The sequence below is a fragment of the Nomascus leucogenys genome, chromosome 3, assembly GCF_006542625.1.
Source record: "Nomascus leucogenys isolate Asia chromosome 3, Asia_NLE_v1, whole genome shotgun sequence".
NCBI lineage: Eukaryota > Metazoa > Chordata > Mammalia > Primates > Hylobatidae > Nomascus > Nomascus leucogenys.
The window spans coordinates 30,457,018-30,477,856 of NC_044383.1; the positions used below are offsets into that span (position 1 = coordinate 30,457,018).

General features: G+C 40.4%; 1 protein-coding gene and 1 pseudogene across 16 annotated transcripts in view; one reads left to right on the forward strand and one right to left on the reverse strand.

Annotated features, from left to right (window-relative positions):
* The window catches only part of NT5C2 (5'-nucleotidase, cytosolic II), a 100,658-nt gene that overhangs the window by 13,972 nt on the left and 65,847 nt on the right, over positions 1 to 20,839 (forward strand). For all 16 annotated transcript variants that reach the window (XM_030807530.1, XM_030807527.1, XM_030807599.1 and 13 more), the window contains one exon: positions 2,895 to 3,014. In XM_030807530.1, coding sequence (XP_030663390.1) covers positions 2,914 to 3,014 — 101 coding nt within the window. In that variant the 5' untranslated portion in view covers positions 2,895 to 2,913. The remainder of the gene's footprint in view (positions 1 to 2,894; positions 3,015 to 20,839) is intronic.
* LOC105739519 lies at positions 1,253 to 2,411 on the reverse strand (annotated as a pseudogene).

A 20,839-nucleotide genomic window follows, 5' to 3' on the forward strand; every position in this document is an offset into this window, starting at 1 on the left:
TGCACTAAATGCCACCAACTTGTTCGCTTTAAAGTGGTCAATTTTGTGCGAATTTCCCCTGAATAAATTATTTTTTTAAAAGCCACAGAGGTGATTTATATAAAAAAGACTTAGCCTGGACAATATAATGAGACCCTGTCTGTACACAAATTAAAAAAAAATAATAATTAGCTGGGTTTTGTGGTGAGTTCCTGTATTTCTAGCTGTTCTGGAGTCTGAGGTGGAAGGATCACTTGAGTCCAGGAGTTCAGGGTTACAGTGAGCTATGATCATGTCATTGCACTCCAGCCTGGGCAACAGTGAGACCCTGTCTCAGAGGAAGGGAGAGAGGAAGGGAGGTATATATTGACTTCATGTCATAAACGATATTAGCATTTTCAAGATGGGAAACAGGCTACAGATGTTTTCACAAATAATGCTATTTTTATAAAATATTAATCTACTTCTTAACTCTAAGAGGATATTTTTCATCCTTATTTGAAACTACTTACTGATGAAAACTTCAAAAACAGAAGTGAAACCTAAGAATAGCCTAATGTAAAAGTAGTTAAAGACACTTAAGCTGCCCACCTCATTTTAGATGTTTATCCTAATTAGATGAAATATTTTAGTTTATTCCTTCTTTTTGTTCATAGTCTTTATTGCCAGCTGAAACTAAGTTATTACAGAAAAATGTAAAAGCATTAAATAAATAGAAATCAAATATTTGCTTATATTTGTGCCACCATTGACTGAGCTTAGTATGTTATCAAAATGTATTTATTTATCTTTTAAAGGGATGACATTTTTTCCTTTTCAAATGTTACAGTAAAACCAGGTGGAAGAGAATAGTTTTAGCAGCTTAAAAAAAAAAAGTACAAATCTGAGGTTTGGCCATTAAAAGTTTTGTAACAATGGGAGAAGAAAAGACAAGTTGTTTCACATTACAGACCTACCCCCAACCCCAAAGCCAAATACTTTCTTACCAAGTCAAAAAAAGAGACACATTTGATGTACAAGCTGGAGGTTTCCACATGAGTAAGATATTTATGAAAACCTAGATGGAGGCTGGGTGGCTCACACCTGTAATCCCAGGACTTTGGGAGGTTGAGGTGAGCAGATTCTTGAACCCAGGAGTTCGAGACCAGCCTAGGCAACATTTTTTTGTAGAGACCCCCTCGCCCCCATCTCTGCCTGTGGTCCCAGCTACTAGGGAAGCTGAGGTGGGAAGATGGCTTGAGCCTGGGATGCAGTGAGCAGAGATCACGCCACTGCGACCCTGTTTCAAAAACAAACCAAAAACCTAGAAGAAGCAGTGTCCTTTTCAGCCCAAGTGCCACCAGACACAGCACAAGAGACTAAAACTCAATGGCGGGAGGCTGGGTATGCAATGTTTGGGAGTATAAGCACCACACTTCTGGCTCAGGGATTTGGGGAGTAGTTTTGTTTTCCAAACAAAACCTACTTGGAAAAGAATCGAGGAAGAAAACCAACAATTGCCTTCTGCAGGGGTGGGGACAGGGAAGGAGGTAGGGCCAAGGCCAGGAGCATTTTACATCACTGACCTAACTTGGGGAGCTATCAGGGCCTGTCTTCAGCTGGCCTTAAGAGGAAAACCAGATGGCTGATGGGAGAATCCACAGGAGGGAGACGGGAAAAGGGAATGTGGCTGGCAGGAGGCAATAGCCCCTTCCTTTCTGGGCACAGGAAGGCAGTCAGGGCACCAGGTCCAGGCAATGACCTCACAAGGACAGCACAGTTTTTGCAGCTTAAAGATCACCCACCTGCCCCCACCTAGCTCCTCATTCTGCTCAGCACTACCTGGTATAGGGCCACTCTCTGCCCCAAGGGAGTGGATGGCTCTGTAGCCTGGGGCTTCTTCTGAGGCAGCATTACCCTCTGCCCCCTTGGCTTGGGGCTCCTGGCTCTCAGGGGTAGCAGCAGCCTTCCTTTCCTGGGCAGTGCCCTTGTTGCTACAGGCACCTTGCTCCTGCATTTCCTCTGGCTGAGAGGCAGAAGAACTGCCCCCGTCCTCCTTCCAATTTTTGTGGAAGAGCAGGCTGCTGAATTTGAAAGACTTCTTGAGAGAACTTGTTAGGGGAGATGGCCCCCTTGACCTCAGCACCCTGGATAGAGGATGCTGGCTCAATGGCATCGCCAGTGGCCCCGGCTGCCTCATGTGTTCTGTTCACGGAGGCAACACTTCTTCACCCTTGGGAGATAAGTCTTCATTGCTTTTCATGTGGCCATTGTCTTGTCCGTTGGCCTTTGCAGGGGAAGCGCCTGCCGCAACCCTGGTGGTCACGTCTTCCGAGGAGCCTTGGAGCTCTGCCTGCCCATGATGGGGGTCTGCTGGGGGGTAGCCAGTATCCAACCCAGGCTCACACCTTGGGGTAGTACAGCAGGGTTGGCTGGGCAGGCAGAGGGGTGGGGCTGGCATCTTATGGGGATGGGGAAATGAGCTGTACCCCTACTCCAACCTGCTAGCTATGCCTGCTACTGTTCTGCTCCACACCAGAATCTGTTGATTAGAATTTAAAATTTGCCTACTACACACGTTTTAAAAACATACATCAACTTAAAATTATATATCTTCACAAACTGCTGTGCTGTGGTTTTAGTGCCTTTTCTAGAATCTAGGATTAGAGTTAGTAATTACTGGCAGCCATGCTTAATGATTTGGAAGTATATGTTATCTTTCTGGATTGAAATTACCATATGAAATTATTTTTCTAACTTTAGATTGTTGAGAAGTGTCAGTATAATTTTCAGCATATTTACTGTATTCAGTGTGTTTTAATAGGTAATTATATTAGACAGTTTGCAAGCTGGAGTTTTTCTCATTTTTAAAAAAATCAGATGTCAGTATACAGATGCCAATATTAAGTTACTAAATTAATGATTTTCTTTTCTAGAATACAAAATACAGTTAAAATGTCAACCTCCTGGAGTGATCGGTTACAGAATGCAGCAGATATGCCTGCTAACATGGATAAGCATGCCCTGAAAAAGTATCGTCGAGAAGCCTATCATCGGTAAGTATTTTGTCTATTTAATCCTCAAAACCCCTCTATGAAGTGGGCACTTCATTTTACAGATGATGAAATTAATGTACAGAGAGGTTAAGTAACCCAGATCATATGTCTAGTTCGTGGTACAAATCTAGTTCTAAGTCGAGACTTTTAACTACTAGTACACCATACTGTGTATCTACTAGTAAAAGTCTTTAAGAGAAAAATCTCTTTGGTTGCTAGAAAATTGCACCTAAGCTAATAAGAATTTTTTTTTCTTTCTTTTTTTGAGGGGGTGCTGGGTGGACAGAGTCTTGCTCTGTTGCCCAGGCTGGAGTACAATGGCGCAATCTTGGCTAACTGTAACCTTCGCCTCCCAGGCTCAAGCAATTCTCTTGCCTCAGCCTCCTAAGTAGCTGAGATTACAGGTGTGGGCCACTGCACCCAGCTAATTTTTGTATTTTTTTGTTTTCTTTTTTGAGACAGAGTCTCACTCTTTTGCCTAGGCTGGAGTGCAGTGGTGCAGTTCAGCTCACTGCAACCTCTGTGTCCTGGCTTCAAGCAATTCTCATGCCTCAAGTTCCCCAATAGCTGGGGTTACAGGCATGGCCACCATGCCAGACTAATTTTTGTAGTTTTGATAGAGACGGGGTTTTGCCATGTTGGCCAGGGTGATCTCGAACTCCTGGCCTCAAGTGATCTCCCCACCTTAGCCTCCCAAAGTGCTGCGATTATAGGCTTGAGCCACCACACCCCGCCAAGAATGAATTTTTTTTTTTTTTTGAGACAGAGTCTGGCTCTGTCGCCTAGGCTGGAATGCAGTGGCACAATCTCAGCTCACTGCAACCTCCACCTCCTGGGTTCAAGCGGTTCTCCTGCCTCAGCCTCCCAAGTAGCTGGGATTACAGGCATGTGTCACCATGGCTGGCTAATTTTTGTATTTTTAGTAGAGACAGGGTTTCACCATGTTAGCCAGGCTGGTCTTGAACTCCTGACCTCAGGTGATCCACCTGTCTCGGCATCCTAGAGTGCTAGGATTATAGGCGTGAGCCACCGCACCCAGCCCAGGAATGAAATTCTTGTATTTTTTATTTATTTACTTATTTATATTTTTAGTAGAGACATGGTTTCACCATCTTGGCCAGGCTGGTTTTGAACTCCAGACCTCGTGATCCACCTGCCTCGGCCTCCCAAAGTGCTGAGATTACAGGTGTGAACCACTGTGCCCGGCCAAGAATGAAATTCTTTTTTTTTTTTTTTGAGACGGAGTCTCGCTCCCTCGCCCAGGCTGGAGTGCAATAGCGCGATCTCACTGCAGGCTCCGTCTCCTGGGTTCACACCGTTCTCCTGCCTCAGCCTCCCAAGTAGCTGGGACTACAGGCACCCGCCACCACACCCAGTTAATTTTTTGTATTTTTAGTAGAGATGGGGTTTCACTGTGTTAGCCAGGATGGTCTTGATCTCCTCTTCTTGCGATCCGCCTACCTTGGCCTCCCAAAGTGCTGGGATTACAGGCATGAGCCACCGCGCCTGGCCAAGAATGAAATTATTAATTGATATTTACCACAAACTGACTATAATTTTTAAACAATTTAAAAATTGTGTCTGCTGGCTACTGTGTGTTAGATTGAATGTGGGTAACTCTGGGTATTAGCAAAGTTTCCTTGTTTTGATTTTAGACTGTAATATTTTCTCTAAATCACTTTTTCTTTAAAAGTGTAGGCCAGGCATGGTGGCTTGCATCTGTAATCCCAGCACTTTGGGAGACCAAAGCAGGAGGATTGCTTGAACCCAGGAGTTTGAGAACAGCCTGGGCAATATGATGAGACCCCAACTCTACAGATTTTTTTTTTTTTGAGACAGCGTCTCATTCCATTGCCAAGGCTGCAGTCCAGTGGCTTGATCTCGGCCCACTGTAATCTCCACCTCCTGGGTTCAAGCAATTCTCCTGCCTCAGCTGTCTGAGTAGCTGGGACTACAGGCATGGGCCACTGCACCCGACTAATTTTTGTATTTTTTTGTTTTTGTTTTTGAGACAGAGTTCATTCTGTCGCCCAGGCTGGAATGCAGTGATGCAATCTCAGCTCACTGCAACCTCTGCCTCCTGGGTTCAAGCAATTCTCATGCCTCAGCCTCCCTGGTAGCTGGGATTACAGGCGTGGCCACCATGCCCAGCTAATTTTTGTAATTTTAGTAGAGATGGAGTTTCGCCATGTTGGCCAGGCTGGTCTTGAACTCCTGGCCTCAAGTGATCCACCCGCCTCAGCCTCCCAAACTGCTGGGATTGCAGGCATGAACTACTGTGAGTGGTCCCCAGATATTTTTAAATATATTTTTTTTAAAGTTAAAATTGTATTTAAATTTTTGTTTTTTCTTTTTTGAGACAGAGTCTTTGCTCTTGTCGCTCAGTACAGTGGCGCGAGCTCAGCTCACTGCAACCTCTGCCTCCCAGGTTCAAGTGATTCTTCTGAAGCCTCATCCTCCCGAGTAGCTGGGATTACAGGCACACACCACCACACCCGGCTAATTTTTTAATTTTTAGTAGAGATAGGGTTTCACCATGTTTGCCAGGCTGGTCGCAAACTCCTGATATCAGGTGATCTACTCACCTTGGCCTCCCAAAGTGCTGGGATTACAGACGTGAGTCACTGCTCCCGGCCTTAACCTGTATTTTTTTAAAATTTATTTTATTAGAGATGGGGTCTTGCTGTGTTGCTCAGGTTGGTCTCAAATGCCTGGGCTCAAGCATTCCTCCAGCCTTGGTCTCCCAAAGTGCTGGGATTACATACAGGCATGAGCCACTGAGCCCAGCCTAAATTGTATTTTCTTTTTATTTACCTCTTTTTATAGATTCAATTAAATGTTTGCTTCTACCTAAATCTTAAGTAGTTAAGGTCCTTGGGAGTAGATAATGTATTTAGTAATTATTTATTTTTAAGAAGAAATTAGAAATTTACACCTAAAGTGAATTTCTGGGGTAGAAAGATCTGGGCCCTACTAGAACCATTTTTGCCTCCCACACCAGGAAAGCCAGGAGTAAGTACAGGTGCTGGTATATTGGCAGGGCTAAAAAGTTGCATGGGGACTACAGGAAGTCTAAAATGACTCTTAATCACTTAGCTGTTTCTGGGCTACAGGAAAAAGGAAATGAATATTACTTTGAAATCTTACTGGAAAAATGGCTAAACTGGTTTATATAGGTAAGTTTTTGTAAGCAGACAAAAAAATTTCTAAGTGCAGTCTTCTCTGTATAGGAAAGCTAAGTCAGAATTAGGTAACATTTTGTTGTTTGAATAAATACTAATATTTTGAAAAACATAGTTACTTGTTATTGAGTATATCAGAAGTTAATTATATCAATAGTTGGTTTTTTAAGTAGGCTGGTGATATTTGCCTCATGGTAGGTCGCTGTGGCATTTCTAGGTGTTAGGATGCTGTTACTCCTTAAACCCTGAAAAAGTGAAAACATTAAAGATTCCTGTTAAATGGGTACTAATGATTCTCTTCTGTGTGTGAGATATGTTGCTAGATATGGCATGTTAAAGTATAAAACAACATTTATGTGTGTCTATGTAATAAAACATAACATACATTTGGAAAAGATTATGTTATATGGAGTTCTATACTTTTTTTCAATTATTTGCTTGGTCTTTACACTGTAAAGTATTAATTAACGTTAGATTAGGATGTAACATTTTTAGCAGTGGAAATGAGGACTAGTAAACATCATTTAATAAACATCCTAATTGTATTTAATATATATCATAGACTGGGCATGGTGGTTCACGCCTGTAATCCACACACTTTGGGAGGCTGAGCCACGTGGAGTCCTTGAGCTCAGGAGACCAGCCTGGGCAAAATGGCAAAACCCTGTCTCTACAAAAAAAACATAAAAATTAGCCAGGTGTGGTGGCTTACACCTGTGGACTCAGCTACCTGGGAGGCTGAGGTGGGAGGATCGCCTGAGCCTGAGAGGTGGACGCTCTAGTGAGCTGAGATCATGCCACCAGCCTGGGTGACAGAACAAGAGCATGTTTCAAAAAAAAAAAAAAAATGTGTGCATGTGTGTGCTCGTGTGTGTGTATCATAGCCTGAATGAGTATACTCCTAACTCATTTGGAATGGTATTTCCTGGAATATTTTAGATGGATTCTGTACCCTATATTCTTTCATATAGTAAGGTGTATGTACTGGAAACAATAGAAAAAACATTTTCAAAGGCTTGATGTTTTAGATCATTGAAAAATAATTTTTATCTATGTTACTTAAAGAGGCAGGGTCTCATTCTGTTGCCTAGGCTGCAGTGCAGTAGTGTGATCATAGTTCATGGTAACCTCAAACTCCTGTGCTTAAGCAATCCACCTGCCACAGCCTCCTCAGTAGCTAGGACTACAGGTGTGTACCACAGTGCTCAGTAATTTTTATTTTTTTAATTAATTTTTTTTGAGACAGAGTCTCATTCCGTAGCCCAGGCTGGGGTGCAGTGGTGTGATCTTGGCTCACTGCAACCTCTGCCTCCTGGGTCTGGTTCAAGCAACTTTCCTGCTTCAGCCTCTGGAGCAGCTGTGATTACAGGCATGCGCCACCATGCCCAAGTAATTTTTGTATTTTTAGTAGAGACTGGGTTTCACCATGTTGGCTAGGCTGGTCTTGAACTCCTGACCTTGTGATCCACCTGCCTCGGCCTCCCAAAGTGCTGGGATTACAGGCGTGAGCCACCATTCCTGGCCATGCTTGGTAATTTAAAAAAATTTTTTCTAGAGATGTGGTCTCACTGTGTTGCCCAAGCTGGTTTTGAACTCCTGGCTGCAAGCAGTCCTCCTGCCTCGGCCTCCAAAAGTGCTGGAATGACAGATGTGAGCCATCACTCCTAGCCTGAAAAAAAATTTAAATGTAGAAAATTTGGGTTCTTGGTTCTTGCAAGAATTTGCTTTAAAATTATTACTATTATTTTTGAGACAGGGTCTTGCTCTGTCACCCAGGCTGGAGTGCAGTGGCTTGATCATGGCTCACTATAGCCTTAACCTCCTGGGGTCAAGTGATTCTCCTGTCTCAGCCTCCTGAATAGCTGGGACTACAGGCGTGTACCACCACACCTGGCTAATCTTTGTATTTTTTTTGTAGAGACAAAGTCTTGGTATGTTGCCCAGGTTGATCTCGAACTCTTGTTATCAAGTGATCCTCCTGCCTTGTCCTTCCAAAGTGCTGGGATTACAAGTGTGAGCCACCATGCCCAGTGTTTAAAATAAAGTGTGTGTGTGCTTTTAGAACAATAAAAACATTATGTGTGTGTATATGTATATGTCTTTTTAAACATTGACAAAAATTGTATGTATTTATGGTGTACAATTTGATATGGAATGGCTAAATCAAGCCAATTAACATGCATAACCTCTTACATTTATCATTTTTTTTGTGATGAGAACATTTAAAATCTAATCCCTTTTCAATTTTGAGGTATACAGTAGATTATTATCTGTATTCATCATGATGTAGTCATCAGACTTGTGTCTCCTAACAGTATTTGCTTTTGTTAATTAAAAATTTTAAATAGAAACCATTTAGAAGAAATTTATTTTAGTTTTCTAGTTAAGTAAATTAATAGAATATTCTGTTTCCAGGTCTTTTCATTAAAGACATTTATTTGGATTGGTAATTTATCATTGGTTAAGTTAGGCTATGCTGATCATTATCACAAAGTATACGTTGTATGTGATGCTTTACAATTTCCCTTTAGAAGAAGCTAAATATTCTTAGTTAAGTAAATAAGTATCTAACTTCCAGCTTTTTTCTTACTTAATATCAGTTTTCTGAATTTCAATATAGAGATGCCAGTCATATGTCATTATTAAGAAACTGGCCTTCAAAATGTATGACTGTTGCTCCTCCTTCATTTCCTTATGGTTGTTTAGTTTTCTGGGCTGAGGATAGTCATCAGGCCAAACCTTTCAGTGGAATGTGTTTTGCTGTATGGTTAGAAGACAAGCTGAGCTGCTCAGATGTCAGTGACCTGAAAGAGGCAGCTTCGAAAATTACCTCTTAAATAGTTTTTGTTTAATACTAGAATCTTTTAGTGATCACTATAGATCAGAATTTGTATTTACCAATCCAAGAATGGAACAATTAGGTTTTTCATCTGCTCTCTACATTGACTGTGCCCAGGATACCGAAGTCAGGTATTTAGTTTTACGTTTGTAAAGTTCTGATGATTCCAATACAACAGAATTTCTGTAGGACAATGAATTGGCGTTTTTCTTTATGAACACGGCTTATTAATTTAGCAGTGGTTTTATCATACTGAACTGAAATTTGGCAAGTTATTAGGCTTGTGAATTTTTTGTTAACCAGTCTTTTGCCTTATTTTAGAAGATACTGCAATGATTTTCTCTTTAAAATTCTTTAAAGACTTTTGTATATTTATCTTAAATTATATATCTGAATTTTTTTTTTTTTTAGTTGCAGTTTAGGCTTCTAGAGCCATATCAGTCTTTATATAAATCTGTTGAATAATAGTTTCTTCTAAAATCAAAGTAAATTTCTTATACGTGTTTAAGGAGTGAAAAGGAATTTGTGTATATGTAATTTTGTAGTACTTATGGCTTTGATCTAGAAATGTTTATGATGGACCAGGCACGGTGGCTTATGCCTGTGATCCTAGCACTTTGGGAGACCCAGGCGGGCGGATCGCTCATTGAGCACAGGAGTTCAAGACCAGCCTGGGCAACATGGCAAACCCCGTCTCTACCAAAAATACAAAAATTAGCTGGGCATGGTGGTGTGCACCTGTAGTCCTGGTTACTCGGGAGTCTAAGGCGGGAGGATTGCTTGTGCCTGGGAGGTCAAAGCTGCAGTGAGCAATAATTGCGCCACTGCACTTCAGCCTAGGCGACAGTGAGACTGTGTCTCAAAAACAAAAACAAAAAAGGGAAATCTTTATGATTTTTTTTTTTTTAAACCTCATACTAAAAGCAGTTATCAGGTTGTACGTAGATAGAGACTGCCAGGTTGATCAATTTTAATTTCTTTCTCTTTTAATCACTTATGGATATCATATGAATGTCATTCAGCTTTTTAATTTTGTCATTAAGCCGAGTAGTAAACTGTCATTTTAGTATTGGTTCAGATATTCAGTGGATAATTGTTAAAATTTCAGTAGCCACTTTGTAAATTGAAAATCATGTAGAAAATATAGGTCCTCTGGAATGCTGAAGAGCCATGTTTCTTAAATAATATGCGTATGGGGCTGGGCATGGTGGCTCATGTCTGTAATCCCAGCAATTTGGGAGGCCGAGGTGAGCGGCTTGCCTGAGGTCAGGAGTTTGAGACTAGCCTGGCCAACATGGTGAAACCTCATCTCTACTTAAAGAATACAAAAATTAGCCAGGCGTGGTGGCGGGTGCCTGTAATCCTAGCTACTCGGGAGGCTGAGGCAGGAGAATCGCTTGAATCCAGGAGGCAGAGGATGCAGTGAGCTGAGATTGCACCACTGCACTCCAGCCTGGGTGACAGAGGGAGACTCTGTCTCAAAAAAAAAAAAAAAAAAAGAAAAGAAAAATAATATATATATGGGATATATCTTGTCGGAATAAGAAGAGTAAGGCAGAACATCAAAACTGTGGCTGGGTGTGGTAGCTTATACCTATAATACTAGCACTTTGAGAGACCGAGATGGGAAGATGGCTTGAGGCCAGGAATTTGAGACCAGCCTGGGGAACATAATGAGACCCTGTCTCTACAAAAAGTAAAAAGATTAGTTGAGTATGGTGCTGTGCACTGGTCATCCTAGCTACTTGGGAGGCTGGGGCAGGAAGATCACTTGAGCTCAGGAGTTTGAGGTTGCAGTGTGTTTTGATTGCGCCACTGCAGTCCAGCCTGGTGACACAGGAAAATCCCCTGTCTCTAGAAAAAAAAAAAAAAAAAAAAAAAAACAAAACTCTGGGGTTTTTTTTGTTGTTATTTTTTTTTATTATTCTAATGCTTTTATTCATGTTTCATGTTCCTAAGGAATGACAGGTAAGAATTTAGGGACTGGTAAGAATTTTTTCAGCTTATTATTTTCCTCCCAAAATTCTGTATATGGAATTCTATTCAGCAGTAAAAAGTGAACTGTTGATACATGCAACAGCTTTGATATATCTCAAGAGAATTATGCTGAGTTAGTAAAGCCAATCTGAAAAGGTTACACTCTGTATGGTTCCATTTCTGTAACATTCTTGAAATTACAAAATTATTGAGATTGATAAATTAATGGTTGCTAGGGGTAGAGACTGGGGTGGGTGGAGGGAGAAGGTGGGTGCTGTAAAAGGGTAGCACAAGGAATACCTTATGAGGAAACTCTTGTGTCTCAACTCTAGTGGTAAATATATTAATCTACACATACACAGAGTGCATGTAAAACTGATGAAGTCTGAATAAAGTTGTGAATTGTGTCAATGTCAATTTCTTTGTTGTAATATTTTTCTATATGGCACAAGATTTCCCTATTGGGGGACACTGGGTGAAGGGTTCATGAAATCTCTGTATCATTTCTTACTCAACTGCACGTGAATCTACAATTACTCCAAATTAAAAAGTTTAACTTAAAAAATTCTCTTGGGTAGGCCAGGCACGGTGGCTCACGCCTGTAATCCCAGCACTTTGGGAGGCCAAGCCAGGCGGATCACCTGAGGTTGGTAGTTCGAGACCAGCCTGACTAACATGGAGAAACCCTGTTTCTGCTAAAGATACAAATTAGCCAGGCATGGTGGTGCATGCCTGTAATCCCAGCTACTCGGGAGGCTGAGGCAGAAGAATCGCTTGAACCTGGGAGGCGGAGGTTGCGGTGAGCCGAGATTGTGCCATTGCACTATAGCCTGGGCAGTAAGAGTGAAACTCCGTCTCAAAAAAAAAAAAAAAAATTCTCTTGGGAGGCTGAGGTGGGGAGATCACTTGAGGCCAAGAGTTTGAGATTCTGGCAACAGAGTAAGACCCTGTTTCTAGGAAAAAAAAAAAAAAAAAAAAAGCCACAGGTGGTAGTGCATGCCTACAATCCCAGACACTAGGGAGGCTGAGGCAGGAGGATTTCTGTTTTCCTTTTTTTTCTGAGATGGAGTTTTGCTCTTGTTGCCCCAGCTGGAGTGCAATGGCGCGATGTTGGCTCACTGCAACTTCTGCCTCCTGGGTTCAAGCGATTCTCCTGCCTCAGCTTCCCGAGTAGCTGGGATTACAGGGATGCGCCAGCATGCCAGGCTAATTTTGTATTTTTAGTAGAAATGGGGTTTCACCATGTTGGTCAGGCTGGCCTTGAACTCCTGACCTCAGGTGATCCACCCGCCTTGGCCTCCCAAAATGCTGGGATTACAGGCGTGAGCCATTGCACCTGGCTGAGGCAGGTGGATTTCTGGAGCCCAGGAGTTTGAGGTTACAGTGAGCTGTGATCATGCTGTCACACTCTAGCTTGGGAAACAGAGCGAGACCCTGTCTCTTAAGAAACAAAAACAAAATAAAAATTCTCACAGTGACACCTTTTCTTCCGTCACATGAATTCCTTATCTGTTCTAGATACAAGATGCTCTTTAAAATGTGCAGTGATACCACTATGGAGTACAGATTCTCTAAATGTTACTGTTCAAAAGAATGTATTGAATCCTAAAGCACTCTCCCTTTACTACCATTCCCTCTATACTTCTTCCAAAAACAACATATCTAACAGTAAAATTAAGAAGAAAAGTGGTGGTATTGGTGGCATGGAAGAGAAAGAATAAAAGCAGATCTGAGATTTATTGAAATAGTATAAGAAGAAACTTATGTTGAGGAAGTATTATTTATATTTACATTTAGATGGTGTATTTCACCTTAAAGGGTATGGCTTCTGTATTAATTGTAATGTCTGAGAGAGAGATTATTCATGTTTTTGTATCAGTAATTTGTTCTTTTTAATTACCGTGTCATTCTATTGTATCAATATACCACAATTTATTTCATCATTTATTTTCTGTTCGTGGACATTTAGGTTTTTTTTAATACTAAAAACATTGTTTTTGGCTGGGCACGGTGGTGCACGCCTGTAATCCCAGTCCTTTGGGAGGCCGAAGCAGGTGGATCACAAGGTCAGGAGATTGAGACCATCCTGGCCAACATGGTGAAACCCCGTCTCTACTAAATATACGAAAATTAGCTGGGCATGGTGGCACATGCCTGTAATCCCAGCTACTCAGGAGGCTGAGGCAGGAGAATCACTTGAACCCAGGAGGCGGAAGTTGCAGTGATCCTAGATTGAGCCACTGCACTCCAGCCTGGCGACAGAACGAGACTCCGTCTCAAAATTAAAAAAAAAAAAAAAAGCATTGTTTTTCAGAGACACGATTTCACTCTGTTGCCCAGGATGGAGTGCAGTGGCACAATTATAGCTTACTACAGCCTTGACCTCCTCCTGGGCTCTAGTGATCCTCCCAACTCAGCCTTCCAAGCAGCTAGAACTACAGGAGCACACCACCACACCTAGCTATTTTTTTATTTTTTATTTTTCGTAGAGATAGGGTCTCACTTTGATGCCCAGGCTGGTCTCAAACCCCGGGCTTCAAACAGTTCTCCTGCCTTGGACTCCCAAAATGCTGGAATTTTAGGCGTGAGTCACCATGCCTCGCTGCCTCCCAGGTTCAAGCGATTCTTGTGCCTCAGGCTTCTGAGTAGCTGGGATTACAGGTGTGTGCCACCAGTTGTTTTTTTTTTTTTTTTTTTTTTTGTATTTTTAGTAGAGACAGGGTTTTGCTATGTTGGCCAGGCTGGTCTTGAACTCCTGACCTCACGTGATCCACCCGCCTCAGCCTCCCAAAGTGCTGGGATTACAGGCGTGAGCCACCATGCCTAGCCCACATTTGAGTTTTTTTTTTTTTTTTTTTTAAGTTTTTAGTTATTGGGTATAAAGCTGTTATAGACTGAAAAAAATTTGATAAAGGACTTATTCTGGAGTATACAAAGAACTTTTAAAATTTAACAATATGAAAATAACCAAATTATGAAATGGTTAAAAGACTGAACATCACTACAGAAGGTACATACAGATGACATCACATATTTAACTTCTTTAGCCATTAGGAAGATAAAAATTAAAGCAAGTGTATATATGCCTGTTACAATAGCTAAAATAAAAAATATTGACAATATCAAGTGTTGCCAAGGATGTGGAGCCACTGGAACTTCTCATACATTATTTGTGAACAGGGAGGATGCAGCTCCTCTGGAAAAACAGTTTGGCAGTTTCTTATCCAGTTAGAGACCTTATCATTAATGACCCAGAAATCCCACTCCTAGATATTTATCCTAGAGAAATGAAAACTTAGGTTCACACAATGGATAATGTTTATAGTATCTCTGCTTATAATTGCTCAAAACTGAAGGCAGCCCAAATGTTCTTCAGCAGGTACATACATAAACAGTATGAGATATATTTATAGAATAGATTATAACTCAGGTAAAATAATGAACTAGTGATACATAGAGCAACTTGGATCACTCTCAAAGGCATAATGCTGAGTCAAATAAGCCAGTCTTAAATGACATCTGGCATGATTTTATTTATATGATAGTCTCAAAAAGACAAAACTGTAGTGATGGAGAACACATTAGTGGGTTCTAAGAGTTATTAGAGAAGGAAAATGTGACTACAGAAGGATAGTAGGGGAGAGTTTTTTGGGGTGATGGAACTTTTAAATTTCAGACTGTGGTAACTATTATGTGAGTTAGGATTCACAGAAATGTATACATGAACAGTGTATTTTAAATAAAAAACGTATTGTATTTTAGTAATAATAAAATAATAGTAATTTTTAGTTGAAAAAGTAAGAATAATGCTGTTACAAACGTTCTTGAACAAATCTTTTTGTGGATATATACATTCAATTCTCTTGGTTTCTACCCAGGAATGGAATTGCTGGGCCATAGGTTAAGCATACATTTAGTTTTCGTAGATACCGCAAAATAGTTTTCTCTAGCAGTTTATAGTTCCACTTACAATGTATGAGAGCAGTATCACCAACACTTTAATATTAATCTTTTGAATTGTACGTTTAATGTAAAAGTTATTCTAGTGTATACATAGTGGCATCTCCTTTTGGTTTTAAGTCGTATTTTTCTGATGAATAAATAGGTTGAACACCTTCATATTGTAAGTAGCCGTTTGCAGAAGATCCTCTTCTGTGACTTGCCTTTTCAAGTTGTTTGCCAATTGTGTTGTCTTTTTTTTCCATGTTGATTTGTGGAAGGTGTGTGTGTGTATTCTCTTAAAAACTAACAGCTTCAGTGGGGCGCAGTGGTGGCTCATGCCTATAATCCCAGGACTTTGGGAGGCCGAGGTGGGTGGATCATGAGGTCAAGAGATCGAGACCATCCTGGCCAACATGGTGAAACCCCGTCTCTACTAAAAATACAAAAATTTGATGGGTGTGGTGGCACACGCCTGTAGTCCCAGCTACGTGGGAGGCTGAGGCAGGAGAGTCACTTGAACCCATGAGGTGGAGGTTGCAGTGAGCCAAGATTGCACCACTGCACTCCAGCCTGGCAACAGAGCGAGACTCTGTCTCAGAAAACAAACAACTTAATTGAATTATAATTTACATAATATAAAATAGAAGTGTATTATTCAGTGGCTTTTAGTATATTGACAAAGTGATACAACCATTTTTCATTATCCCAAAAGAAACCTCATACTCATTAGTAGTACACTCCACATTTCCTTCTCTCTCCAGCCCGTGTCAGCCACTAATTTACTTTCTGTCTCTATGGAATTGCCTATTCTGGATATTTCATATAAATGAAATCATACAGTTAATTTACTTTCTGTCTCTATGGAATTGCCTATTCTGGATATTTCATATAAATGAAATCATACAGTTAATTTACTTTCTGTCTCTATGGAATTGCCTATTCTGGATATTTCATATAAATGAAATCATACAGTTGATGGCCTTCTGTGTCTGACTTCTTTCACTTAGCATAGTATTTTCTTTTTTTATTATTTTTTTTAAGAGTTGGAGTCTTACTCTGTCATCCAGGCTGGAATACAGTGGCACAATCATAGCCCACAGAAGCCTCACACTCCTGGGCTCAAATGATACTCCTGCCTCAGTTTCCTGAGTAGCTGGGACTGTAGCACTACAGGCACAAGCCACTGTGCCCTGCATCACTTAGCACAGTGTTTTCAAGGTTCATCTGTATTGTAGCCTATCTCAGTACTTCATTATTTTTTATTGCCAAATAATATTCTATTGGTCAGGCACAGTGGCTGATGCCTGTAATCCCAGCACTTCCTGGTAGGTGAGGTGGGCAAATTGCATCATAATACCAGGAGTTTGAGACTAGCCTGGGCAACATAGCAAAACCCCATCTCTACAAAAAATACATAAATTAGCCAGGCATGGTGGTGCATGCCTGTAGTCCCAGCTATTCAAGAGGCTGAGGTGGGAGGATCACTTGAGCCTGGGAAGTCAAAGTGTCAGTGAGCTTTGATTGTGCCAGTGCACTCCAGCCTGGATGACAAAGTGAGAACTTGTCTAAAGAAAAAAAAAAATATTGTATGGATATACCATATTTTGTTTTTCCATTCATCTGTTGCTTAACATTTGGGTTGCTTCCACTTTGCCAAACCATTTTCCAGTGCAGATGCATCATTTTACATTCCCTCTAGAAGTGTATGAATGTTCCAGTTTCTCCAAATCCTCGTCACACTTACTGCTTTTTTTTTTTGAGACGGAGTCTTGCTGTCACCAGGCTGGAGTGCAGTGGCACGATCTCAGGTCACTGCAACCTCCGCCTCCCGGGTTCAAGTGATTCTCCTGCCTCAGCCTTCCGAGTAGCTGGGACTACAGGCATGCACCACGCACAGCTAATTTTTGTATTTTTGGTAGAGATGGGGTTTCACCATGTTGGTCAGGATGGTCTCGATCTCTTGACCTCGTGATCTGCCCGCCTCGGCCTCCCAAAATGCTGGGATTACAGGTGTAAGCCACCGTGCCTGGCCCTGCCTTTTTAATTATAGCTATGTGAGTGTGTGTGAAATAGTATCTCATTGTGGTCTTTACTTGCCCTTATGACCAATAATGGTAAGCGTGTTTTCATGTTCTTACTGGCCATTTGTGTATCTTTTGTGAAGTGTCTGTTTAGGTGTTTTGCCTACTATTATTAAATGAGTTGTTTATATTGTGGAGTTGTAAAAGTTCTTTATATATTCTGGATTCTAGGCCTTTATCAGATACATGATTTTCCAATATTGTCTCCCGTTCTGTGGGCTGACTTTCATTAATAACTTTTTTGGTAGTGTCCTTTAAAACCTGTTGTTTTAATACCGGTGAAGTCCAATTTATGTATGTTTTCTTTTTTTGAGTGTTCTATTCATGACATGTTTAAGAAACCATTGCTTATTCCAAAGTCACAGTGATTTACTCCTGTGTTCTCTTCTGATTTATAGCTTTTGGTCTTACATTTAGGTTTTTGATCCATTTTAATTTACTTTTTGTGTTATTGTACAAGATAGGGGTCCAGATTCATTTTTTTGCATGTGACTATCCAGTTGTCCTAGCACCATTTTTTGAAAAGACTATTCTTTTCACATCGAATGGTCTTGGCACCCATGTCAAGTATCATTTGAATGTAGATGTATGAATTTATTTTTGGACTCTGAATTATATTTGTTTGATCTATTTGTCCTTATGCCAGTAGCACACAGTCTTGATTACTGCAGCTTTGTAGTAAGTTTTGAAAAACAGCAACCTACTCTTCTTTTTCAAGATTGTTTTGGCTATTCTGATGCCCTTCTATATCCATATGAATCTTAGGATCAGCTTGTCAATTTATATAAAAAAGCCAGCTGGGATTTTGTTATGGATTACATTGACTCTCTCTCTATATAACTTTGAGAAGTATTGCTGTCCTAATAGTATTAAGTCTTTTGATCCATGAGTATGGGATGTCTTTCCATTTATTTAGATTTTCTTTAATTCTTTCAATAGTATTTTGTAGTCTTCATTGTACAGGTCTTGCATTTCTGTTGTTAAATTTATTCCTAAGTATTTTCTTGTCTTTCCTTCCTTCCTTCCTTCCTGCCTTTCTTTCTCTCTTTCTTTTAAAGAGACAGGGTCTTGCTCTGTCACCGAAGGTGTAGTACAGTGACATGATCATAGCTCACTGTAACCCTGAACTCCTGGCTTCACGTGATTCTCTCACCTCAGCTTCTCAGGTAGCTAGGACTATAGATGTACCACCATGCTTAGCTAATTAAATTTTTTTTTTTTGATGGAGAAGGGAGTCTTGCTATGTTGTCCAAGCTGTTGTCTTTCATTATTTCTGATGCTATAGTAAATAGAATTGTTTTCTTAATTTTGTTTCTGGATTGTTCATTGCTAGTTTATGGAAACGCAACTGGTTTTTTGTATATTAATTTTGTATCCTGCCACTTTGCTGAACTTGTTTGTTAGCTCTAATAGTGTGTGTGTGTGTGTGTGTGTGTGTGTGTGTGTGTGTGCGCGCGCGCGTGCATGTTTTGGAGATGAGGTCTCACTCTGTTACCTAGGCTGGATGCAGTGGCTATTCACGGGCCTGATCCTAGTGCACTGTAGCCTCTAACTCCTGGCCTCAAGTGATCCCCCTGCCTCAGCCTCCTGAATAGCTGGAACTACAAGCATCTGCTACTGCACCTGGCAGTGTTGGAAGTTTTTTGATTACTGACTTAATCTCCTTACTACTTATAGATCTCTTTAGATTTTCTATTTCTTTTTGAGTCAATGTTGGTAATTGTGTGTTTCCAGGTATTGTAGTCTTTAGTGTACAAGTCTTGTACTACTTTTGTCTGTTTTATCTTGGTTACCTAATATGTTGGCATATAGTTATTTATAGTATTATATCTGTTTTTATTTCTGTGAGGTCAGTAGTAATGTCTCTGCTTTTATTCTTTATTTTATTTTATTTTTTTTTTGAGATAAGAGTCTTGCTCTGTCACCCAGGCTAGAGCGCAGTGGCGCAATCTCGGCTCACTGCAACCTCCGCCTCCTGGGTTAAAGCTATTTTCCTGCCTCTGCTTCCCAAAGTAGCTGGGATGACAAGTGCCCGCCACCATGCTTGGCTAATTTTTGTATTTTTAGTAGAGACAGGGTTTCACCATGTTGGCCAGGCTGGTCTCGAACTCCTGACCTCAAGTGATCGCCTGCCTTGGCCTTCCAAAGGGCTGGGATTGTAAGTGTGAGCCACCGTGCCTGGCCTCTGCTTTTATTCTTGATTTTAGTAATTTGAGTCTTCTTTCTTTGGGTCGGTCTAGCTAAATGTCAATTTTGTTGATGTTTTTAAAGAACCAACTTTTGGTTTCATTGATTTTTCTCTAGTGCTTTAGATTTTGTATATATATATTTAAATCTCTGCTCTAATCTGTAATATATTATTTCCATCCTTCTGTTTGATTTGGGTTGAATTCATTTTTATTTTTCTGTAATTTCTTAATGTGGAAGGCTAGGCTATTAATTGAGATGTTTCTTCTTTTTAAATATGTGCATTTACAGCTGTAAATTTTCTTCTGAGCACTGCTTTTGCTGTATCCCAATGGTTTTGTTATGTCCTTTTTTTCATTAAATTGTGTTTTCTAGCTTTCTTTGTGATTTCTGTTATTTAGGAGTGTGTTGTTTAATTTCTACATATTTGTGAATGTCCCAAGTTTTCTTTTTTTTTTTTTTTTTTGAGATGGAGTCTCACTCTGTTGTCATGCTGGAGTGCAGTGGCACGATCTTGGCTCACTGCATCCTCCACCTCCTGGGTTCAGGTTCAAGCGATTCTCCTGCCTCAGCCTCCTGAGTAGCTGGGACTACAGGTGCGTGCCACCACGCCCAGCGAATTATTGTATTTTTAGTAGAGACGGGGTTTCCCAATGTTGGCCAGGATGGTCTCAATTTCTTGACCTCGTAATCTGCCTGCCTTGGCCTCCCAGAGTGCTGGGATTACAGGTGTGAGCCACCGCACCTGGCCCCAAATTTTCTTTTGTCATTGACTTGTACTGTCATTCCATTGTGGTTGTAGAACATATTTTACATGATTTTAGTCCTTTTAAATTTACTGTGTCTTGGTTTATGGGCTACTCTGTGGTCTATCTTGAATAATCTATATGCTTTTGACAAGAATGTGTATTCTGCTGATGTTGAGTGGCATGTTCTAAAGATGTCTTTACCTTAATTTGTGTAGCATTTTTCACTGGGTATGCATTTTTATATGTATTGTAGAAATCATGAGTTCACACCATTACATCTAATTCTAGTCCATCCTAGGAAAGTTCCTTCTTGTTCACTCCCATTCCATGTTTGTATATCTCTTGTTCCACAGTGAAAGCCCTGGCTCCTGACATCATCAACATATTTAGTTTGCTTAATCTAAAATTGCTTCAGTTCATTAACTCATACCATAACAAACAAACCTAAAAAGAGTTCAGGATTTGTTTGCCATTCTTCCACTTTCTTACCTTACCCTGCCAAAGTCTAAAGGCTTAGACTGTGTGTTTTTTAGTTCCTTGGGTTAGTTCGTCCCTGCTTTTTTTCTCTACAGCGTGATTAGGGTATTTGTATACAGTATAATTAGGTTCATTTGTTTGCTTTCAGTTAAGTGTTTTTTTCTTTTTCATTCTATTTAATTTTTAAATAATTTAACATAATATAACATTTCATAATACATCCTATATTACAGCATTATTATATATAATATATATGAGTAATATACATTTAAAAGTCAAAATTATGCAAAAGGCATATCAGAAATGTTACTCCCACCCATATGTCTCCCAAAGTTGGTAGGTAATAAACTTTGGATTTCTTTATTTTTCCTGCTTGGGATTCATTGGACCT